A 25,960-nucleotide genomic window follows, 5' to 3' on the forward strand; every position below is an offset into this window, starting at 1 on the left:
TTTTCTGACATTGTTGTCCAACACATCCAATAGAGGCTCCTGAGGCAGGTCTTTGGCCGAAACACAGACCTATGTCGAGTCAGTGGATGGAATGAAGATTTGGACTTTACAGTGTCGTCTGTCAATTAATTTGGCACCTTCAGTGTGTGGACGAGTAGCCTTGTGGTTAGTGCAGTGGACTTTGATCCTGGGGAACTGAGTTTGATTCCCACTGCAGCTCCTTGTGACTCTGGGCAAGTCACTTAACCCTCCATTGCCCCAGGTACAAATAAGGACCTGTATATACTATGTAAACCACTTTGATATGTAACCACAGAAAGGCAGTATATCAAGTCCCATTTCCCTTTCCCTTATGACATCACAATTTCAGGAGTGAGCCAAGTATCGGGCAATCAAGCCATTGTGACATCACTGATGAGGTTGGCTCTTATTGGTGGAATGAGTGGAGGAGCAGCCTAGTGGTTAGTGCAGTGGACGTTGATCCTGGGGAACTGGGTTCCATTCCCACTGCAGCTCCTTGTGACTGTGGGCAACTCACTTAACACTCCATTGCCCCTGGTACAAAATAAGTACCTGAATATATGTAAACCGCTTTGAATGTAGTTGCAAAAACCTCAGAAAGGCAGTATATCAAGTCCCATTTCCCTATCCCTTTTTGCACATGATCTAACTCATCCCATATCCCAGAGACTTTTACCCCTTTCTCTGATAAATGTTCATCTCTGTTCTTGTTTAGATTTGTAGAGTTGCAAGGAATCATGGGATTATATGATATATCACACAGCTTGTGAGCAGGAAGTTATCTCAGGGACAGTGCGGCATCATAGAAAGAATGAAAGAATGAATAGCAGTGACAGATAGGAAATCCTGGTGAAACTGTGACATTGTAGAGCTTGTGAGTGACAGAAAATCCTGAGGAAACTGTGACATCATAGAGCTTATGAGTCACAGGAAAGCTGAGGGAAATTGAGACATCATAGAACATGTGAGTAACAAAGAATCCTAGAAATATTATGACCTCAAGGACTGGAAATAAATCTCAGGTGGCTTCAAGGTAGCCAGTCAATTTAATAAATCAAGTGGGAAAAGTGACTTTAGGCCAGGTGCATAAGATCTCTCAGCAGCAGCAGGAAAATGGATTAGAAAATTATAAGAAAAGTAAGTGATTAACAAGACTGGGAGACCTGGGCATCCAAATTGCAGATGATGTTTAATGTGAGCAAGTGTAAAGTGATGCATGTGGGAAAGAGGAACCCGAACTATAGTTACGTGATGCAAGGTTCCACATTAGGAGTCACCAACCAGGGAAAGGATCTAGGTATCATTGTTGATGATATGTTGAAACCTTCTGCTTAGTGTGTGGCAACTAAGAAAACAAATAGAATGTTAGATATTATTAGGAAAGGAATGGAAAACAAAAATGAGGACATTATAATGCCTTTGTACCACTCCATGGTGCAACCACACCTAGAATATTGTGTGCAATTCTGGTCACCACATCTCAAAAAAGACATAGTGGAATTAGAAAAGCTATAGAGAAGGGCGATGAAAATGATAAAGGGAATGGGACAACCTCCCCATGAGGAAAGGCTAAAGTGGCTAGGGCTCTTCAGCTTGGAGAAGAGATGACTGAGGGGAGAGATGATAGAGGTCTATAAAATAATGAGTGGAGTGGAACAGGTAGACGTGAAGTGTCTGTTTACTCTTTCCAAAAATACTAGGACTAGGGGGCAAGCAATGAAGCACAAAGTAGTAAATTTAAAACAAACTGGAATAAATTTAAAACAAACTCAAATGTGTAATTAAACTCTAGAATTCATTGCCAGAGAATGTGGTAAAAGCAATTATCTTAATAGGGTTTAACAACTGTTTGAATAATTTCCTAAAAGTAAAGTCCATAAACCATTATCAATATGCACTTAGAAAAATCTACTGCTTATTTTTAGGATAAGTACCATAAAACCTGTTTTACTGTTTTGAGATCTTGCCACGTACTTGTGACCTGGATTGGCCACCATTGGATACAGGATACTGGGCTTGATGGACCTTTAGTCTGTCCCAGTATGGCAATGCTTATGTAACATAAAATAAAGAGAAGACAGGAACACCAGTAATAATAGGAGAGGGCTCAATCGTCAGACCAATGGTCCATCTAGCCCAGTATCCTGCTTCCAACAGTGGCCAACCCAGGTCACAAGTACCTGGCAGAAACTCAATTGGTAGCAACATTCCTGCTACCGATCCCAGGGCAAATAGTGGGTTTCCCATGTCTGTCTCTATAGCAAACTATAGACTTTTCCTCCAGAAACTTGTCCAGACCTTTTTTAAACCCAGATACGCTAACCACTGTTACTATATCCTCTGGCAACGAGTTCCAGAGCTTAACTATTCTTTGAGTGAAAAACTATTTCCTCCTATTTGTTTTAAAAGTATTTCCATGTAATTTCGTTGAGTGTCCCCTAGTCTTTGTACTTTTTGAAAGAGTGAAAAATCAATTCACTTTACCTGTTCTACACCACTCAAGATTTTATAGACCTTCATTCCATTGCATTCCAGCATTTGCATCCTACTACTACTACTATTTAGCATTTCTATAGCGCTACAAGGCGTACGCAGCGCTGCACAAACATAGGCAGGATTGTAAGCTCTTTGAGCAGGGCCTGTCTTTCTTCTATTTGTACTAGAGAATCAAAGTGGGTTACAAAAATTACATCCCTAAAAACACATATAAAATACTTATTAAGAAACAAATCACATTTCTATACCAAAATACAAATAGGTCTTCAATAATTTTCAAAATAACAGACAGTTAAACATTGTACATAAGTACATAAGTACATAAGTAGTGCCATACTGGGAAAGACCAAAGGTTCATCTAGCCCAGCATCCTGTCACCGACAGTGGCCAATCCAGGTCAAGGGCACCTGGCACGCTCCCCAAACGTAAAAACATTCCAGACAAGTTATACCTAAAAATGCGGAATTTTTCCAAGTCCATTTAATAGCGGTCTATGGACTTGTCCTTTAGGAATCTATCTAACCCCTTTTTAAACTCCGTCAAGCTAACCGCCCGTACCATGTTCTCCGGCAACGAATTCCAGAGTCTAATTACACGTTGGGTGAAGAAAAATTTTCTCCGATTCGTTTTAAATTTACCACACTGTAGCTTCAACTCATGCCCTCTAGTCCTAGTATTTTTGGATAGCGTGAACAGTCGCTTCACATCCACCCGATCCATTCCACTCATTATTTTATACACTTCTATCATATCTCCCCTCAGCCGTCTCTTCTCCAAGCTGAAAAGCCCTAGCCTTCTCAGCCTCTCTTCATAGGAAAGTCGTCCCATCCCCACTATCATTTTCGTCGCCCTTCGCTGTACCTTTTCCAATTCTACTATATCTTTTTTGAGATACGGAGACCAGTACTGAACACAATACTCCAGGTGCGGTCGCACCATGGAGCGATACAACGGCATTATAACATCCGCACACCTGGACTCCATACCCTTCCTAATAACACCCAACATTCTATTCGCTTTCCTAGCCGCAGCAGCACACTGAGCAGAAGGTTTCAGCGTATCGTCGACGACGACACCCAGATCCCTTTCTTGATCCGTAACTCCTAACGTTATACTGATGCTGAAATCAAATTCCATATCCTACCGGAAAGACAACTAAATGAACTATCATGAAAGAACTTGAGTAAAATATACTCAACAGTAGGAAAACCTAAGTTCAATGTGGTACAAAAATGAGATGAAGACCTAAAAAAGGGAATAGATAATGAGTATGGGAGCTTGAGCATAAACCATGGATGGTCTTTAAAACTATGTATGCCACCTTAAACTCTATTCGAGCGCCAACTGGTAGCTAGTGTAAATCTTTCTACAATGGTGTAGCTTGATCAAATTTTTTGGCCTTGTAAATAACTTTTTACTGCTGTGTTCTGCATCGATTGCAGTCTGTTTAGCAATTTTGAAAATGAATTCCTGCATATAGAAATCTGAAATAATCTGAGATTAAATTATCATTTGAACCAAGACATGGAAATGTTCAGTACCTCAATCATATCCCCCTCAGCTGTTTCTTTTCCAAGCTGAAAAGCCCTAACCTCTTCAGCCTTTCCTCATATGAGAGTTCATCCCCTTTATCATTTTGGTTGCTCTTCTTTGAAACTTTTCTAATTCTGCTATATCTTTTTATAAATATGGCGACCAGAACCGAATGCAATACTCAAGTTGAGGTCACACCATGGAACGATACAGAGGCATTATAGCATTCTCAGTCTTATTTACCATCCCTTTCCTAATAATTCGTAGCATCTTGTTTGCTTTTTTGGCTGCTGCTGCACACTGGGTAGAAGATTTCAGCGTGTTGTCTACAAAGACACCTAGATCTTTTTCTTGAGTACTAAATCCTAAGGTGGACCCTAACATCAGGTAACTATGATTCATATTGTTCTTCCCAATGTGCATCACTTTTCATTTGTCCACATTAAATTTCATCTGCCATTTGGATGCTCAGTCTTCCAGTTTCCTAAGGTAGTAAATTGCAGGTTTCTGCAGGAGTAGAGGAGTTACCTAGTGCAAAGGCCCGAGTAGCTGGGGAACTAAACTGATTTCCCACTGCAGCTCCTTGTGACTCTGGGAAAGTCACGTAACCTTCCACCACCCCAGCTACAAAATAAGTAGCTGTATATAATATTTAAACTGATTTGATCATAATCACAGAAAGGCAGTATATCAACTCCCATCTCCTTTCTTGTCCTCTTGGAAATTAAACGCTACTTTCTAGCAGAGTTGATGTTTTTCTTTTGAGGAATTCTCTCCCTAGTTACACTTTTATCATACATGTATTTGTATCCCGCCTATATCTGCAGAAGAATCAAAGTGGGTTTCAACAAATTAATAAGACAAGTCTAAAACATATCAGAAATCAGTCAAATGTTTGTTAAATAAGTAAATCTTCAATGATTTTCGGAACAGCAAATAGTTAGTCATTGTCCGTATATGTAATTCTGTAAAAACAACTCTACTTGTGTAGGAGTGAAAATGAACCCTATAGCGAAGATTATTCCTCTTCAAACAATGGTCCGTAGCATTGAGGCAGGTGCTATAGGCGCTGAAACGCAGCACTGCATCAAGTCCATTTCATTGAAATTATTTTAATAGACCCACTGATTGGATATACATTTGGGCTGCCTCCTACTTTTTCTTGTGGGTACACTTTGTTGTGGTTTGTTGTTAAGGGGACACTTCTGCTTGTTATGTTTGTTAACTACCAACTGTCAGCAGCCCTGAACTGGACATTGTCGCTAAGTATCAGCAGTATCCAGCCCTGTACTGTCCAGTTGGTGCTGGGGAAGTCCGAAGGATGTACTTAACCAGTTAGCAGCAATATTCAGGTTGCTAACCAGTTACATAAGCAAGTAAAGTTAGAACAGCAAAAAGGCTGTTCGAACTTCAGCCGCCAAGCAAACTAGGCACTGGTCTGAATTGTGGCCCGTCCCTATTTAACTTCCAGGTTACAATATTGGGATATTCCTTCCCCCACCCCAAGTCCTTATTCCCCCTCTCCACCTGTAGACAATGAGAACCCAGGTTGCTTAAAGGGAGTAATATTCAGACTGTGGGAGTTAGACCGGCTGAGCCTGGATATTTAATGCCAGGCTGTTTCCAGTAACCAGCATTGATTATCCAGTTTATTTTTGACCAGTTTAAAGATAACTGGCTAAGTCAATATCCAGATGTAGCCAGTTGTCTTTAAACCGGCCAAAGATATCCTAAGTTTTCACTCGGGCAAATATGGCCACTAAACCAGTTTTAGAAATCAATGGCTAGCCGGTTATATCGGGATATTATAACTGGCTCTCTGCTAGCCACTAACCAGGGATACTCAGTGGGTGATAGCCAGTTATCCCCTGCTGAATATCAGCTGGTTAAGCACCATTTAACTGATCAGTGGCCTTGTTGGCTGGTTAAATAGTGCTGAGGAAGACTTTCACACATCGACCTGGTTACAAACTCACAAAAAAGGGCTTTTGTAAAATGAGACTGGTACAGGGGGGGGGAAGTGTGAAGTGTCATGAAGTTGCCTATTTTCCTCACTTGGATCCACTTTCCATTGCTGAAAGATGCCCTTAGGATTGAATTGCTTATTTGATTTTAAAGTATAGACACACTTCAAGTCCCTCAAATCTTTATACATTGCTAAATATACTTTTCATTTAATAAAAATTCTTTTTGTTAAATTAATATAAAAATCCTTTGCTATTTACATGGTGGCAGTATGACATTAGCAACACAATCACATTAGCCAAGAGACATGTTGAAACAGCAAGGGTTGGAGTTTTGGGCTCTGTCCCACTTGCGAGAGGGTGTGGGGGTGCAGGGGGTGTTGTGCATAGGGGCAAGAACTGAGGCTCCTGAGGAAAGCTTGGGGAAGTGTAGGAAGAGAAGCCTTCTCCTTAAAACAATTCCTGCTATTCATCCTTGACAAATTGGCAAGAAATACAAGATGTCTACATTATCCTTTAGGGTACTTTGGGGGTTTAAAAAAAAATGTTTTAAGCAGTGTTCTAATTGCAGAAATTGGTGCTTGCAAAACTGCCTGGGGTATGCATGTATTAATGTTTGCACCTCCATGTACACATGTATCCATGCAAACATAGGTAGAAAAGTTAGTCCTCTCTGAAACAGGTGGGAAAATAAATTTCATAAAGGTACTTAGGTGTTGTCCCGTATATGGCAAAAGACAGTTTAGGATGTGCTGGAGAGGGCTTTGACAACTCCAGTAGTTGGAATGGGAGGATGCCGGGCTGACTTCTACAGTCTATGTCCCAGAAATGCCAAAGAAAGACCAAGTATTTATGCCACATTCATTATTGGTTTAACCATGAGTTGATATGACTATTGGGCAGATTTCAGGTCTTTAGCTGTTGTCATTTACAATGTTAGGTATATATGCCTGTATATCTTTCCTTCTGTTATAAAGTTACACTGTTAATATTACACATTTAGGGATAAAGTTTCAAAGCTTTAGGAACTACAACCCTCCACCCAATCACTCTCCCTAGTTATCCTGCCTTTCACCCATCAACCCCATCATTGTCCCCATTGGTCTCCTGCTCAACCCCATATCACCCTTCTTCCTACCATTTTCCTTCCCAACCTTACAACACAGTCAGCCTTCCCTCCTCCCCACCCTCAACCAGCAAGCCACAGTCAGCAGTAGCCGGTTTGAACTAGCCACCCTTCCCCTGACCATGCTGGCTGCTGCGGGCTTGTGATTATTCATCCACTGATAGCCACTGTACTGAACAGCAGCTTTTGGTAGGCACACAGCACTTTGTGAGGATCAACTTTCATGGCATCTAAATTCTTGCAATAGTGTCAAAATGAAAGTAACACCAGAAACAGCTCAGCTTGTCCTCCATGACCTGGAGGTATCTGGTAAACCCTACATGAGAACCATATGTGAATTCAGGCACCTCGCGTCTCACACTCAACCAAGTGTTGGGTGAGTACAGAGAACAGCTGCAAGGAGGCAGTAGTGCCGCACAGAAGTTCAAAGTAGGCAGATCCTGGGATCCATGACCAGTGGCCTGGCATCTTGACATTTGTTGAGGATTGGTCTACGTGTACCCACATTCCTTTACAACGTTGCTTCACAAGGTAACTGCATAGAAACAAAAAAATGGTCTATCCAGTCTGCCTGTCCATGCCATCTACTCTCCCTATCTCTACCTTAGAGATCTTTGCACTTCTCCCAAGTTCTCTTGAATTCAGATACTGTTTTCATCTCCACCACTTCCACCGAGAGGCCGTTCCATGAATTCACCACCCTTTCCATGAAGAAGTATTTCCTCAGGTTACTTCTGAGCCTATCCCTGTTCACCTTCATTCTCTGCCCCCTCGTTCCAGAGCTTCCTTTCAATTGAAAGAGACTTACCTCCTGTGCATTTGTCACTTAGGTACTTAAAGATCCCAATATGTATATCTTGGAAGAAAGGTGAGAGAGGGGAGATATGATAGAGGTATTAAGTCTGTCCCTATACAATTTATGATGAAGACCAGTGACCATTTTAGTAGCTGCCCTCTAGCCCAACTCCATCCTGTTTATATCTTTTTGAAGGTGCGGTCTCAAGAATTGTACACAGTATTCTAAATGAGGTCTCACCAGAGTCTTATACAAGGGCATAATCACCTCCTTTTTTCTACTGTCTATTCCTCTCCCTATGCACCCAAGCATTATTCTAGCTTTCACGGTCGCCTTTTCTACCTGTTTGGCTGCCTTAAGATCATCACATACGATCACATTCAAGTCCCGCACCTCTTCACCCCCTAAACTGTACTGTTCCCTTGGATTTTTGCAACCCAAATGCATGATCCTGCATTTTTAGTGTTAAATCTTAGCAAAGCTAGATGAATGGTCTGGAATTTGGTGGCTAAGTCTTTCTTCATGTTATCCATTCCACCAGGGGTGTCTATCCTATTGCAGATTTTGGTATCATCTGCATAGAGGCAAATCTTACCAGACAGCTCTTCAGCAATATTGCTTACAGAAATGTTAAAAAGAACCGGCCCAAGAACCATACCTTGTGGCACTCACTGGTAACATTTTATTCCTCGGAACAAGCTCCATTCACCACTACCCTCTGTCGCCTTCCACTCAACCAGTTCTTAACCCAGTCATCACTTTAGAACCCATATCAAAGGCTTTGCTAAAATCTAAACCACATCTAGCGCTGTTGATCGATCCAACTCTTCATTCACCCAATCAAAGAAATTAATCAGAATGAAGCCTTCGGAGGAAGAAGAGGACCTCCTCGGCTGGTGGGGATTGGGGTCCCCTGCCAGCAAAGGTAGCCCACGGCGATGGTGGGGCAGGGTTGGCGGCGGGAGGGGGATTGAGAAGGTCATCGGCAGGGGGTCGTCAAAGTTGGCGGTGGCGGGGGGGGGGGGGGGGGGGTCGGCGGTGCTAAAATGTGCCCCCTCACCTTAGGCTCTGGTCCCCCCTCCCGCTGAAGTCTGGCTATGCCCCTGGGCTAAAGTAGCTGCATTCTTGTTTTGTATAAGGTCTAAGCCTCAGAAGTGCAGGGACTTCAAATGAGGTTATTTAGGTCATGTCTCCTTAAAAAATGGAGGTAAAAAAGAAATCCTAGAGCAAGCAAGCAAAGAAGCTCCTTAAAGAGAAATTTAAACTACGTCCTCTCTGCTAAGAAAAAATAATAATAATAATAAAGCAACAGTTTTCCAAGCAATACAAAATTAGAATTTAAATAAACCCTTTCCTAAAATAAATAAATCAGGCACATCCCTTGTTGCAAAAAAAAGCCAAAAAAAAAAAAAGGAAATCTACTTCAATCTACAACATCTTCGTCCTCATTGACTAGAGATAATATAAATCAAAGATCAACTTATGGGGTGGGTGGGAGATGGGGTGAGAGGGAGGTATATTGTTAACTCTGCTTCCACACTACACACCCAGGAGTACCTAGAAAGCATGGAAAACTAGGCACACACTTCCATACATATGTTATAAAAGCCCTTTACACATGAACATCTAAATCTACCCCTTTCAAAATCCGAATGTCTACTTTTGGAGTCTATGTTCTGTGAATGATTAAAAGGCAGAGACAGTGCTGTTGTTCAACACACTAAGTATTTAACTTTATGGAGGGGGTCATTTTAGAAGCGGTGTGTGAACAGCAGTGTTACCTACCGACGACATGTAGCTATTGCAGAAAAGCCAATGCTTACAGTAATGTCATTTTGATGGACCTGACTACCATCCATATATTTCTGATTCTAGAATGGCAATAGCTGCATATGTTAAAAATAATCTGAACAACAGCATTTCCACCAGCTCCGAGGTAGGCATAAGTGTAATTTAACTGCTCGTTTGGCCATAGGGTTTGCAGGAATAAATGAGGGGGCTCCATGCTTAGCACTTCAAAAAGAACCAAAACAAAAGTTAAGAGTTTTAACTTTTGCTCCCTAATTGCTCCCCCTGGATGTTCAGTTTTATGAAACTGGTGCTGACATGTGGTTTGAACATCGCTGCTGGACTGGATATTGGTACCCAGAAAGCAGTGTTGAATATCCATAGCCAGCAACTATGAAACAATGCTGACTTTAGAGGCTGAATATTGACCTGTCAGTTCCTAAAATTCAGCTAAAAATGAACTAATTTGGGCACTTAAAAGTTGGCTCCTCAAAGTGCCAGTTATTTATACTGCTGACACTTTTCCCCTTAATAAGCGAGGGATTAGGTAGATTCCCTTTAGACATAGGCCGACCGATATCCAATGCAAGTTAACCGGCCAGGAATGGCTGCCAACTGGTTAATTCACTTGTCGGTGGATATCTGGTAATTTTCAGCAGCACTTAACCTGGTTATTTTCACTGAAAATAGCTGGTTAGCACCAAACTACAAGCCGGCTATGTTGGAGGGCGTTCCAGAGGTGGAGTCCAGTTAGCTCCACATTTTCAGAGCTATCCGGCCAGTGTTAGCTCATAAATAGTTGTCCTATCTTTACCTCTATATATCAAGTTAACCAGACATGCACCAGCCAGATTTAAAAAACCCGGATCTTCAATGCCAATGGCCGTATATGGTCCAGAATTGAATATCCACGTTTAACACCAACGAAGACATCAACAGTGTTGCCCACCACTGGCTGAATATTGGGGAGAAAGGGTATTTAATGAGTGCTAGAGGGGGGAGAGGTGTAGAAGGTATTCTTGTAGATATTACATTTAATGAGTTTGAGATGGGGGGGAAGGTGTTCCTGAAGCAATTATATTTAATGTGTCAGGGTTGTGTGTGTGTGGGGGGGGGAGGTGTTCCCACAGATATTACACATAATGAGTTTGAGATGGTGGGGGGAGGTGTTCCTGTAGACATTATATTTAATAGGTGTGGGTTGTGAGTGTGTGGGGTGGGGGTGGAAGGTGTTCCCATAGATATTAAACTTAATGAGTGTGGGATGGTGTGGGGGTTACTCCTTCAGCTGTGCCTCCACTCAATGAAAAGTATCTACATCTAGCTAAGGAATCCAATACCAACTTTGAAAAATAGCCCTAGGGTGAGCTTTCTCTCCTTTCCAAAGCAATAGAGACCCATGTAAGGGCCACTTCTTCTTGCTCAAGAAGGGTATGGATTACACATGCACAGAGAGCTATGTTCTGTCCGTGTCACCAAACCCCACTGTGAATGTGTGTGAAAGAGAAAGGAGTTGTCCTGCGTCTTCTACTGATGAGGACCTGGTTAGGGTCTTCTTACAGAAAGAGCCTCAACACTAATGAATATTCTCAAACCATACACAGAAACAGCAAGACTTTCTGAGGGGCTCCGGAGAACCCTCGTTCCAAAATGTCCCTGGTGGAAGAGCCTGACTCTAATATGCTCTTGGTCTCTCTCTCGTATTAGCTGTTCATTTTAGTGCAAAAAAGTTACTCAGTGCAGAGGATCGGGGTTGTCCTCTCTCTCTTCCTTCTCACAGTGTTCTGGCTTCTGTCTTCTCCTGTCTATCTTCACTGGCACTTGATGGTATCTGATGGACTGGACTCCCGTGGCAGAGAGAGTCGCTCTCGTCGATCCCATAGTCTATGCATTTCTGTTGTCTCTGTCTCACTACTGCTGGTGGCGCTGTCTCGGAAACTCGCCAGTGGAGGCCGTACTTTCACACCTTTCACCGTAACTGAGCCTTCTATTGCTTTCCTCAGCTGTTTAAAACATAACAGGTTACAATGGAGAACAAATTCTTTCCATATACTCTATGTCTATGGTGAAAACCAGTTCAGTTTTCATTATCCATTCTGACCCACTATACCGGTAACAAAGCATGATGTTAAGGGCCACTCCTTCCTCAAATCCAGTACCACCCTGGGATTCTACAACTGTCTAAAGGTAAATTCCTCCTCCTCACCCAGTTTCTCAACATGACAGGGACATGCATCCAGAGTCCTAGGCATGGTGTTAAGGGAAGCGCCTCCCCTCTGGCCCAGTGTCTCAGCCTAATGATAGGGGATGCTCCTCCCTCTGACCCAGTATGGTGTTAAGGGATGCTCCTACCCTCTCTCCCAGTGACCCAGCACAGTGTTGTGGAAAACTCTTCCAACTGACCCCATACTTCAGCATGTCCCAGTGTCTCAGCCTGGTGATAGGGGATGCTCCTCCCTCTGACCCAGTATAGTGTTAAGGGATGCTCCTACCCTCTCTCCCAGTGACCCAGCACAGTTTTGTGGAAAACTCTTCCAACTGACCCCATACTTCAGCATGCTATTAAGGGACACTTCTCCCCTCTGTCCCAGTGTCTCAGCCTGGTGATAGGGGATGCTCCTCCCTCTGACCCAGTGTCCCAGCATGGTAGACGAGGACACTCCTCCCTTCTGACTCAGTTTGGTATTAAAGGACATTATGCTACTGGTTATATCTGAAGACAACTGTAACAATTCCACATGTAATAGCAATATTTATGTGCATAGATTTGCGTAAATTTCTGCATGCTGCTATTTTCATGTAGAATTGTTGTGGGGGACACACAGATTCAAAAGGGGGGGGGGGATATTCTGGGCACTGCAAACCCCCCCCCCCAAAAAAAAAAAAAACGTGTATTTCCAAAGAGGAACGTGTATATTTTCCACCATTTCCTCATCAGCACGTTCACACTGTATGTGTGAAAAGTAGATGAACTGTTCTACAGCACAAATACTTCCACCTGTCGTTCTCATTGTGATGGGTTCAGAAAATAATGCATTTAGATTGTATGTGCAGGTCTGTGCCTGCCATTTTCAAAGAAAAATCTACCCCCACAAAAAAAAAGGGTCAAGAGACTGTGGGTTTCCTGTTCCCAGCTCAATTTTCAAAGGGAAAACACAACATATTCCCATTGAAAATTAGGTGCCAGATTTGCGGATTCAAAGTGCGAGTGGACTTTGTACCAAGACAGGGAGTTTGAAATTAGCCCTGAAACTCTCCTCCTCCAATACTCCAGAGGGCCTCATAAGGGCCCTGATGTGTCCTCTTCCCACTAACGGAATTTATCATCTTACCTCTTTGAGAGACACCATTCCGATTAGACGCCCAATGCTTGTAACATACACGTGATCAACGCCAAGAAGAGAGAAGATTGTGTGAGCCTGGGAAAAAGGGGGAAGGAAAGAAGAATAAGAAACAGGAAAGGAGCAAGACAAGTGCTGAAAACATCAGTAAACATAAGCAAATTCCAAAGTAACCCAACTAAAGACCCTTTTACTATATAGAGTTAATGCCAAAATTACTGTGCTTAAGTGCAAATAAGCAAATTCCAAAGTAACCCAACTAAAGACCCTTTTACTATATAGAGTTAATGCCAAAATTGCTGTGCTTAAGTGCAAATGCTGTGTGGTAAATGCAAGGGGGGGGGGGCATGTCCTGCATCTGTCCTGCTTTTTCCACATGGGGCAAACAGTTAGTGTAGGGGCACCTTATACAGAAACACGACCCTTAGCAGTAGTCATGTAGGGGGGCCATTTTGAGAGATAGTGACTGGTAGTTGTTCCTGCCTGGCCGGGGGAACCCCTAGACCACCAGAGATGTAAGGTGGGGGTGGGAACTATTGATTGTGGTGGGGCCATTGATCAGAAAGGACCGAATTGGGGGGGGGGGGGTGAAGAGGGGTGTCCTAGCCTAGAAGCCATAGCTCAGAGCATTGGTTGGTGGCTTCGAAGCCTGATGCTACCGGCCGCTAGACTAAATGCTTCTGGCTCATAGTCAGAGTTATTCATTTACCAAAATAGTCAGAAACCGGTTATAATGCAGGCTGCTGCCTCCTGTGGTAAATCAAGGTGTATTAAAAACTTGCCTTTTGCCGCACCTTGTTATCTTCCCCATAAATCCTTTTACACAAGTCTAATACATTTTATGTAAGTTCATACTAAAATTGGTTTAATAAAAATTATGTGGTAACAGCTCATAAGTAGTTCTGCAGTTGGATTTAGGGTTCATCAGTTTACATATGTAAATGCCCCTAATCATTTAAGCAGAAATTTGAGAAAACTGCTACTTACTACGGATGTCCATTTATTTGAAACAACATGGGAAAGTCAATGACCTTTCCCATACCAATTTTAAAACGGCGTGACAGACCCCCCCCCCCCCCAACCAAAATTTTAACTTTCTTGTGTGTTAATGTTAACTTTATGTCAAATTTTAACTTTCTTGTGTCTTACAACAGTCAGCAATATTTTGAAGTAATGCCCATTTCTGTGCGACAGGGTTTTACCAATGCAAAACATTGCATATGATTGACAACACTGTCCCAAAATGGAAAAATGAATGACAAAAGGAAAATCCCCCCAAAGATGGGAATCTAAATAAAATGAAATGTTTTGCCCTGAAAGTGGGTAAACAGTGTACACCCAGTTATCGAATTGCCTTTTTGGGATCCTAGTTAAAGCACCATTTAAGGCTCAAAGGCATCTATTTGTCAGTATTAAACATGCTGACACTAATCTCTCTCAAGTATGTATATAAATTACTATGTTTTAGAATCTGTGATCATACTTATGCACTCTTGAAGGTCTCTTTTCTTACCCAGGTGACCTACATATGCGTTCTATGTTTCAAATCACAAAACCCCTGTTAGAAATGTCCAAAACCATAACTTGAAAACGCAGACTCTCAGATTTCTTCCCCAGTTATGCCCATATTACTCTATTAGGTTACTCAACCTTGAAAGACTTATCCCTGCCAACCCAATCAAAGCCATGTTTTTAATCTTCAGGAGTGAAAAAACTACACAAATTCCAATCAACTAACTCTGTCCCCAGTCCCAACCCCATGAATACTAAATCCTGATGAAGGGAGATGCCAAACTCACCCCCTAGCCCAACCATAAGGGTATACTAAAGCAAGTACATAAGTACGTAAGCATTGCCATACTGGTATAGACTGAAGGTCCATCAAGCCCAGTATCCTGTTTCCAACAGTAGTCAATCCAGGTCACAAGTATCAAAAGCACAGAACAGATTTTATGCTGCAGATCCCAGGAATAAGCAGTCGATTTTCCCAAGTTCATCTTCATAATGGTTTATGTACTTTTCTTGTAGGAACTTGTACAAACCTTTTTTAAACCCTGGTAACCTAACTGCTTTTACCACATTCTCTGGCAACAAATTCCAGAGCTCAATTACACATAGACCCAACTCCTCCCTCATCTAATCACAAAAGTGAAGCCTTACAACTCAGTCTAAAGCTATCCTCTATCACTTATCTTCAACAAAACCACATCCAACTCAATGGCCAAACCATAAAACCTGTTCCTCTCAACCCACGTATTCAGCCCTCTCCCAATCATATTCCATCCAAATACTGACAAAACCAAGCAAAGTGCCTGCATATAATATGTATCATAACATAACTCATTCTTATATTCCGCAAATATCTCTACAAAGTTAACTGAGGATTACAATCAAGAAACTGGATAGTCTACCAAGAGGTACAATAATTAAAATATTAAGCAGAGCCTATCTATCAGTACAGATTTCTGGAATAAAAGTTTTTTCAAATCTCTTCTAAAACGAGTATGTTGAGAAATACATCGAATGTAAGAAGGCAATCTCTTCCAATGTGTTGCAGCTTGATAGGATAATCAAGAATTAAAAAGTGTTTTTGATCTTATCCCTTTAGGATCAGAAAAAGCAAAAGTCAAAGCATTGCATAAAGAATACAAATTATTAGATCTTGAGTAGACTATCGTAACATACATATATAATGGAGCCATACCATGTCGAATCTTAAAAAGCATACAGTAAAATTTAAACAAACCACTTTGGTTGTACCACAGAAAGGTGGTATATCAAGAATATCATATAATAGAAGAAAAGAAAAACCCAATCCTCTCTCTACAAGAATTGAAAGCCCCTCACTACTCGTCCAAATTCCACCCAAATGCTGAACAAGTTATAGAACCCAACCCCTCTCAACACTTCAGAATTGAAACTCCTAATCCAACCCTCCCCCAACACATTCAAATCTTAAACTCCAATTCCAACCCTCCCCCAACACATTCAAAACTGAAACTCCAATTCAAAACCTTCCCCAACAGATTAAAATCTGAAACTCCAATTCCAACCCTCCCAACACATTCAACTCTGAAACTCCTATTCCAACCCCTCAAATACATTCAAAACTGAGACTCCTATTCCAACCCCCCCCCCCACACATTCAAATCTGAAACTCCTATTCCAACCCCAACACATTCAAATACTCAAATCTTTTTCAAATTCAGAATAAGACCCAAAACCCAAGTCTTTCTAACTAAATCGAAAACATAAATCCAACTCTGTCCCCACAAAACAAATCTTCACCAAACAAATTCTATCCATTTTGTGAAGTCCTGTCCTATACCAGCCTGGGACTGGCAATTCCTGTACCTTGTGAAGTGAGGTGCGTTCCACCAGCTGGAAAGGAGCAGGATCAATTTTACAATTGTTGAAATTCACCTGTTCATCCAACTGCTGCTCTTCCCATTCAATGACCTGTGGGTGGGAGAGATTAATAAGTATATTTGCTAGATGACAAAGTAGAACTGGGAGGGTAAGAAAACAAGAAAAAAATAAGAAAATAAGCACTGCCATACTGGAACAGACCAGTGGCACATCCCGGTCAAAAGTACCTGGAAAGATCCCAGAACAGTAAAACAGATTCTATGCTACTTATCCTAGAATTAAGCAGTAGATTTTCCGAAATCCATCTTAATAATGACTTATGGACTTTTCTTTTCGGAAATTATCCAAACCTTTTTTACGCCCTGCTAATCTAACTTTTTACTAAGTTCTCTGGCAACGAATTCCAGATTTTAATTACACATTGAGTGAAGATATATTTTCTCCAATTCATTTTAAATTTACTACTTAGTAGCTTCATTGTGTGCCCCCTAGTCCTAGTATTTTTGGAAAGAGTAAATAAGTGATTCATGTCTACCCATTCCACTCCACTCATTATTTTATAGACCTCTATCATATCTCCCCTCAGCCATCTTTACTCCAAGCTGAAGAGCCCCAGAAGCTTTAGCCTTTCCTAATAGGGAAGTCATCCCACCCCCTTTATGTTTAATTTCCTTAACTGAAGGATAATATAATAAGAATGATCTACATTGATGGGTGGAATCATTTATTGATTTATTTTACAGCATTTATACCCCACAATGTCCCACCGCTGTCAGGCTCAATGTGGCTTACAACAGTTAAATAACAAATAGGCGAGTACATTAAATTGAGAGGGATTAGTGGGGTGGGGAGGTAAAGATAAGAAATGGGTTAGTTTGTAAGAGCACTAGAGGGGTCAGTGAGATATTTAAGGGTGCAAAATCTATAAAATCAACCAAGTATCCTGGAACAAATTGAAATAACTTCTAAAAATAGACATACATCATTTAGAAATATCTCTGGTTTCTGTAGGCAGCCTGTGTAATCTAGTCAGGGGTAGTGAGACACATTATTGTACAGCAGTAGAGTTATTGGGATAAAACATTAATAATAGCTGCATCCTTTTAAGTTTTTACTGGCAAAGTATTATATTAGGCAATAACTTTTACTTAAGTACATTTTTAACTGTGTTCATCACTATACTTTTTACTTTTACATAAGTATGAAAATATACATTGGTTTTTACTTTTACTAAAGTACTTTGACCTACAACACTGTTTATCATTTTGGTTGTTCTTCTTTGAACCTTTTTCTAATTAAGCTATATCTTTTTTGAGATTCAGCAACCAGAACTGAATGCAATACTCAAGATGAGGTCACATCATGGAGAAATACAGAGGCATTATAATATTTATGGTCTTATTCTGCATCCTTTTCCTAATAATTCCTAGCATACCGTTTGCTTCTTTGGCTACCACTGGGCAGAAGATTTCAATGTATTGTCTTCAATGACATCTACTACTACTACTACTACTACTATTTAGCATTTCTATAGCGCTACAAGGCATACGCAGCGCTGCACAAACATAGAAGAAAGACCGTCCCTGCTCAAAGAGCTTACAATCTAATAGACAAAAAATAAATAAAGTAAGCAAATCAAATCAGTTAATGTGAACGGGAAGGAAGAGAGGAGGGTAGGTGGAGGCGAGTGGTTACAAGTGGTTATGAGTCAAAAGCAATGTTAAAGAGGTGGGCTTTCAGTCTAGATTTAAAGGTGGCCAAGGATGGGGCAAGACGTAGGGGCTCAGGAAGTTTATTCCAGGCGTAGGGTGCAGCGAGACAGAAGGCGCAAAGTCTGGAGTTGGCAGTAGTGGAGAAGGGAACAGATAAGAAGGATTTATCCATGGAGCGGAGTGCACGGGAAGGGGTGTAGGGAAGGACGAGTGTGGAGAGATACTGGGGAGCAGCAGAGTGAATACATTTATAGGTTAGTAGAAGAAGTTTGAACAGGATGCGAAAACGGATAGGGAGCCAGTGAAGGGTCTTGAGGAGAGGGGTAGTATGAGTAAAGCGACCCTGGCGGAAGATGAGACGGGCAGCAGAGTTTTGAACCGACTGGAGAGGGGAGAGGTGACTAAGTGGGAGGCCAGACTGCTGACTGCTAAGTTGGAACCCAGCATCAAGTAACTACAATTCGGATTATTCTTCTCAATGTGCATCACTTTGCATTTGTCCACATTAAATTTCCTTTGCCATTTGGATACCCAGTCTTTCAGTTTCCCACAGTCTTCCTGCTATTTTTCACAAACCACATGTATTTTGACAACTTTGTTTTGTGTCATGCCAGGGGCGTAGCCAGACACCCGATTTTGGGTGGGCCTGGGCCCAAGATGGGTGGGTAGAAGTACTGCGCAAGTGATTTGGTCTCTCCCTCTCTGACCTGCATGCCATATGGTCTCTCACCCTGCCCCCCCCCCCTCCAGCATACCTTTTAAATAGCCGATTTTCACTGGTAGCGAGCAGCAACTAATACACACTGCTCATGTTGGCCCTACACCCTTCCCTCTGATGCAACTTCCTGTTTCCGCATAGGCGAGAATACATCAGAGAAAAGGCTGTGGGGCCGGTGTGAACAGTATGTATCAGTCGCTGCTCATTGCATGCGATGATCTGCTATTTACAAGGTATGCAGGAGAGACAGTTGTTGGGAGTTTTCGGCTGCTAGGGCTTGGGGAATCCCTGCCGGCCACATCATAGATGTGCTGCTACTGGGTGAGCCTGAGCCCAAAATGGGTGGGCCTGGGCCCACCTGAGCCCACTCTTGGCTACACCACTGGTGTCATCTGCAAATTTAATCACCTCACTCGTTGTTCCAATTTCCAGATGATTTATAAATATGTTAAATAGCACCAGTCCCAGTACAGATCCCTGCGGCACTCCACTATTCACCCTCCTCCTTTGAGAAAAATGGCCATTTAACGCTATTCTCTGTTTTCTGTCCCATAACCAATTCTTAATCCACAGCAGAACATTACCTCCTATCTCATGACTCTTTATTGTTTTCAGGAGTGTCACATGAGGAACTTTGTTAAAAGCTTTCTGAAAATCTGATACACTACATCAACCAACTCAACTTTATCCACATATTTTATTCATGCCTTCAAAGAAATGAAGCAAACTGGTGAGGAAAGACTTCCCTTGGCTAAACCCATGCTGACTCTGTCCCATTAAACCATGTTTGTCTATGTGTTACATAATTTTATTCTTCATAATAGGTTTCCACTATTTTCTCCAGCACTGAAGTCAGGCTTACCGGTCTGTAATTCCCCGGATCACCACTGGAACCCTTTTTAAAAATCAGATTGGCCACCTTCCAATCTTCAGATACTATGGATGATTTTAACGACAGGTTACAGATCACTAACAGCAGATCAACAATTTCATGTTTGATTTCTTTCATTACCCTGGGGTGTATATCATCCGGCCTCATCCCCTCTCCACAGAAGGCAATGGCAACCACAGACCCAGAAAAATCAAAATACCTACCTGCAAAGGGGTCATATCTTCATCAAACTCACGTTCATCCTGAAAAACAGAGTCAGAGAAAGAGATTCCTGAATGAAGGCTTCAGATTACTTCAGAGCTGGGAGGGAGGGGGTCACCATGGGTTAACCCGCAGCCACCTAGAGGGTCTATCTCCAGCACAGCCCAGGTCCATCTGTACCTGCTGCTTGTGATCTACACTAGCACCCTCCTCCCACCGACTGGGTCCCAACTGCCTCTGGGTGAGTCTCCCATTCTCAAATTATCCCCAGTGATTTCTAGGTTACTGAGGCCACAGTCCCAGTGGTCCCAAAGATCCCAGAAAGCACTCACAGACCCAACACACAAACCACCAGGATTCTTTATCAGTCCAGACAAAGAGGCAAAAATCTTTGTCTTACAAATTGAACAATGAACAAAAAATGTGCAATCAGCAAACAATAACAAGTAACTGAAATATGGATCAATTATAAAACTAAATATATATATTTACTTTCTAAAAAGCACCTGGGGAGATCAGGACATATAGCTGTTCACCACTTATCAAATATAACTATTTTACAGTGCTTCAGCAAAGAGCTCTCACTCTCTTCTCCTGGGCTGAAACTGGGGCAAAAGCCAGTACAATCCAAATGAAATGAGCTCCTGGGCCAATCAGAGTCCAGAACAAGGTTCAAAAATAGCTGGTTACATTACTATAGTCATTTCCTTTATCTGTGTGCTAAATAAAAGAAGGAACGGTCATTCCTCTGTAACAATTTTAAACATATACATGCACCACCTGCTGGCCAAACTAGAGAAATACACATCAAGAAATATTTAATGAAATTTACAGGCGTAAAAACACGCTGTTCTGTCACAACGTCCAAATCACCAATGCAGGGATATTGCAAGGGAGTGTGGTCTGGGTGTATTATTTCTGCTCTCCCCATTTCAGAAGGGGAACGGCATCACCACCACTGGGATTTACACCTTCTACTGGGGACGTCTAGGTTATACAAGTTATTTTGTTCAGCGCTCCACTGGAAGAATTAACTAGTGCCTCCGACCCCCCCCCCCCCCCTCCTGAAATCAATCCTGACAAATGTGACCCCTCAGGGAGCCAGACGTTTAGCATTTTAAAATGGCAGACAAACATGCATGTTCTAAACACCTACATACATGTTTATGCTGCTGTGTTGACCCTGTTGATATTTCAGATGCTCATGTCTGTAACATGGATGTACAATAGTCCAGTTCTGTACAGTACAAGCATCTATTCCTGAACAGGATCCACGTTGCCAGATCTTGTTCTATAAAATACTAGAACATAGCACGTCTCGACCTGGAAATCTCATCTGTAATTTGGATGTTTTATCTAAAATGTGCCTCTGTGTGTAAAAGAAATATACATACACATACATACCAGAATGGAAATATGGACCCGCTTCGACTTTCGCTTTTCTGGTGCTTCAGAGTTGTCAGCCATCTTTTTTCATTTAAAGCACAAAAAGAAAGAAATAGACCAGAGCAAAATCTATTAATGTCTAGATGCTGCATGTTGGGACAGTATGTCTCATCATATCTGCCTCTCCCCAATAAAGACAGACATCCGGAGAAAGGGCTGTCAATGAAGTGTCAGCCAGAGTTATTAAATAACTGAGCCATACTGACAGCACAGAGCATAGAGGGGAGAAATACACAAATAAAATCTCAGGGCATACGGAGTTACTAACACATCAGGCCTGGAGGCCCAGCAGCTTGCCTCTCACTCACCTCCATTTTTAGCAACTGAGAGAAATAGAGAGAGAGCCTCCCTCTATGTGTGTGTGTGGGGGGGGGGGGGGGGGCGTAGAGGATGCTGAAGGGGGGTATGTTGAGCATAAAGGGTGAGCCAGTGAGGAACGAACTCTGTGCACCTTACTTAAGGGCTTCAAAAGCTTGTGTCTCCAGCTCACCCTTCCCTTCCACTGCTGTGCTGCTTAGCTTCCTATTCAGCGGCAGATTTGAAATGCCAGACGAGGCTCTTCGTGTTTCATAGGAACATAAAAGCAGCCATATTGGGTCAGACCAATTGCCCATCTAGCCCAGTGTCCTGCTTCCAACAGTGGCCAATCCAGGTCACAAGTACCTGGCAGAAACTCAAATTGTGGCGACATTCCATGCTATGCTACCAATCCTGGGGCAAGCAGTGGCTTTCCCATGTCTGTCTCAATAACAGATTATGGACTTGTCCTCCAGGTACATGTACAAACCTTTTTTAAACCCAGATACGTTAACCGCTGTTACCAAATCCTCCGGCAACAGTCCCAGAGCTTAACTATTCGTTGAGTAAAAAAATATTTCCTCCTATTTGTTTTAAAAGTATTTCCATGTAACTTCCTCGAGTGTCCTCTAGTCTTTGTACTTTTGGAACGAGTAAAAAATGGATTTACTTCTACTCGTTCTACACCACTAAGGATTTTGTAGATCTCAATCATATCTCCCCTCAGCCGTCTCTTTTCCAAGCTGAAGAGCCCTAATTTCTTTAGCCTTTCCTTGTACGAGAGGAATTCCATCCTCTTTACCATTTTGGTCGCTCTTCTTTGACCCTTTTCTAATTCCGCTATATGTTTTTTGAGATACAGCGACCAGAACTGAACGCAGCACTCAAGGTCAGGTCACATCATGGAGCAATATAGAGGCATTATAATATTTTCAGTCTTGTTCACCATCCCTTTCCTAATAATTCCTAGCATCCTGTTTGCTTTCTCGGTTGCCACTGCACACTAAGCAGAAAATTTCAGCGTATTATCTACAAGACTCCTAGATCTTTTTCCTGGTTGCTGACCCCCCCAAGGTGGACTCTAGCATCAGGTAACTATGACTCAGATTATTCTGTCCAATGTGCTACCCTGGAGGATCTGGACTTCAGCTTTCTACCTAAGAACCTAAATTTGGCTTCCAGAACCTCCCTCCCACATTTTCCTATGTCATTGGCATTCAAATGTACCAAGGCAGCCAGGAATGCTAAAAAATCATCCCGCACATTCCTCAATCTTCACTTCCCCAACTGTAAAGGTCTAAAATACAAACTAACGCATGCGTCAACCTTTTCCTACCTGAGAACACAATTCTGGAACGCGCTGCCGTGCAATTTAAAAACGCTCTATGAACTAACCAACTTCCGCAAACTACTGAAGACCCATCTCTTTGACAGGGCATACCACAAAGATCAACAAATGTGAACTCCTATACAAATATCCAGAATTGCCTTATAATATTTGCTTGTTAAACTACTAATATGTTTTACCATTATCGTATAACCCATGTTCCTTCTGTAATGCTAAATGTATACTTTCTTATATGTTTCCACTATTCATGACGTATTGTAAGCCACATTGAGCCTGCAAAGAGGTGGGAAAATGTGGGATACAAGTGCAACAAATAAATAAATAAATCCTCACATCCACCAGCAGCCACTTCACTTCTCGACTGCGATTAACTTGCAGCTTTAATAGGAAGGGAAGCAGAGATGGGGTAGGAGATTTGGTCTTGCATCATGAGTGGGAAGAGATTACACAGATCCTCTGTTTCTTATTTGCTGTCATTTTCTATCTTTCTTTGTTACTAAGGTTTAGTTTCCTTGCTCTGAGGGGCCAATGTTCAAGTTGTGAGGAACTGCAGGAGAAAGCTAACGCTGTGCTTCTTACCTCCAAGGTGTCAATGACCGGACGGGCACAGAAAAGGTTCTTCAAAGCTATTCCTGACTGATCCCCTGTTTCTCAGAAAAATAAAAAAAATAAAAAAATTTTAAAAGCCAATATAAAAATACATAATAAAAACATTTTATTGATTGATTTGTTTTACAACATTTCATCACAAATTAACATAATAGTAGATTCCATTGTATAAAGTGGGCCCTGCACTAAAATATGATAAGTTGGTGCTAAAATAACACATCTTAATAGTAGTCCACGTTGATAGCTGGACTCGATTTGAAAATAAGCACCTTAAAATGTGCCTCCGTTCCCATAAATAGTTTAAAAGGGTTCATCACTGCTTATAAACCTTTGTTTTATGCACATAAATGTTTTTTAAAATGAGCCCTATGAATGATTCTGCCAACTATTTTGAACCAAGTAACATAAATCACCTCTACTGCTCACCACGTTCCCAGCCCGATATTCAAACACACAAAAAAAGATCTATATTAAAAGGGTTTGCCCAGCTAACTTTTTGAGTTACCCCTTCCTCCCCCCTCACTCACTCAGCCCCTTATACTACAGCAAGTCACCTACAGTTAGGCAGCAATTGTGCACATGAGTTAGAGAAAACCACCACTCGTGCGACTGACTGTTACAGTTACGTGTGTAAATGCTGGCCATGGTACTGAATACAGCACTCGTGCACCTGATTGTTACAGCTATGTGTGTTAGTCACAGAATGGTGTAATTTGCATTTGAAAGTGCCGCATTTACTTCTGCCATGCACATGGCATAAGAAGGTGCTGCTAGATGTTGGCATGTTAATGCTAACTTGTACTGGAATTCTGTAATGGAATCTGGGTGTTCAGATAAGGGGACAATTCAATTAGGGGCACTAAATGTTATCGGGGTAACTACTGCAGTCAGGCACCCAGTGAAAAGCTGATCTTTACACAGCTAAGGCTGGTGCTATGGAGGAAACAAAATCACCTCTGGGACTCTCCAGATGAGTGCTAGAAGGTTGTTTGAGGGATGATTTCAGAGGCTTCTCTGCTTCCCCTCTGGTGGGATAAAATGTTGCTTCGCTCATGCTGATCTGTGAATCACAAGAAGAGAGATGTGAGGGAGGGAGTGAGGGCAGGAAGGCAGTGTGTATATATTTTGTGTGTACGTACATTTCTATATTAAAGAGTATTGGACACATGGTGAGCAGCATTCAGGTCTGCTAAGTTCTTTCTTTAATGAGCTTAGAGTCGAAAGGGTAAGTTAGAAGCCAACAGAGGATAAATAATACATGCATGCGTTTCCCTATGTAGTTAATAGAAATGCATAGCACACAATTTTGCTCAGGGAATTTACAGACATAGATTTAGATCTCCTCTTTCACAAGCACAAATTCCCCAGATTAATTGAAACATTTATGTGTGACCTATATAAAGTATAGAACTATAAATCCCTTCCCAACCCCAGTCAACAAAAATGTATTTATTTTTATTTAAATTCATTACTGAACACAAATATAACGATCAGCAAAAGCAGGAAAACTAAAAATAGAATCACAACAAAACAATGCAACTCCATATCATATGCGATACATAATCGGCTGAAGGGATAAAAAAGTGGACAACCCCAACGTGTAGAAGGAAAATTGTGACTCATCAAATTCTTGCACTATTTATTTATTTATTTATTTATTGCATTTGTATCCCACATTTTCCCACCTATTTGTGGGTTCAGTGTGGCTTACAATACATTGTAAATCATGGAAATGCAGTTTGTTACAATCAGTTATGGATTCCATTGTGAGAAGTTAGGCGAGACAAAGTCTCCCAGATAGGAACTTCTCTAACTAAACAAGATCCATAAAAACACAAGGGAGATATTAAACTTGCAGTGCTCAATGTTTTGCCTGCAAATTCAATGCCAGGCAATGAATGGGCTCAAGCACTGAATTTCTGGGTTTTCCAGAGCCGGCTACCGGCATAAAGACAGGAAAAGTTAGTCCTACTTATGCGGTGACTTTGGCCGAGTACTGGCCCCAAAATATCCGCTTGAAACTTGAGAAAGAAGCTGGCTCCCAGAGCCGATACCTGAGGCCCTAGATCTAAAACGTATGTAAGTACTGCCATTCTGGGACAGACCAAAGCTCCATCAAGCCCAGCATCCTGTTTCCAACAGTGGCCAATCTAGATCACAAGTACCTGGCAAGATCCCAAAACAGTACAATATTTTATGCTGCTTATCCTAGAAATAAGCAGTGGAGTTTCCCCAAGTCTATCTTAACAATGGCTTATAGACTTTTATTTTAGAAAGCTTTTTTTAAACCCCGCTAAGCTAAC

The 25,960-nt window shown here is 41.7% G+C and overlaps 1 protein-coding gene across 2 annotated transcripts in view; it reads right to left on the reverse strand.

The window, feature by feature from the left end:
• Window positions 1–9,324: 9,324 nt before the first annotated feature.
• Window positions 9,325–25,960, reverse strand: part of CLCN2 (chloride voltage-gated channel 2) — a 101,682-nt gene continuing 85,046 nt past the window's right edge. For both annotated transcript variants that reach the window (XM_030216501.1, XM_030216502.1), the window contains 7 exons: window positions 24,612–24,717; window positions 23,628–23,692; window positions 21,362–21,424; window positions 19,960–19,998; window positions 16,420–16,524; window positions 13,057–13,143; window positions 9,325–11,727 (listed from right to left, as the gene is read on the reverse strand). In XM_030216501.1, the coding sequence (XP_030072361.1) occupies window positions 11,536–11,727; window positions 13,057–13,143; window positions 16,420–16,524; window positions 19,960–19,998; window positions 21,362–21,424; window positions 23,628–23,692; window positions 24,612–24,717 (657 nt within the window). In that variant the 3' untranslated portion in view covers window positions 9,325–11,535. The remainder of the gene's footprint in view (window positions 11,728–13,056; window positions 13,144–16,419; window positions 16,525–19,959; window positions 19,999–21,361; window positions 21,425–23,627; window positions 23,693–24,611; window positions 24,718–25,960) is intronic.

Source organism: Microcaecilia unicolor, chromosome 10 (genome assembly GCF_901765095.1).
Source record: "Microcaecilia unicolor chromosome 10, aMicUni1.1, whole genome shotgun sequence".
Classification (NCBI taxonomy): Eukaryota; Metazoa; Chordata; class Amphibia; order Gymnophiona; family Siphonopidae; genus Microcaecilia; species Microcaecilia unicolor.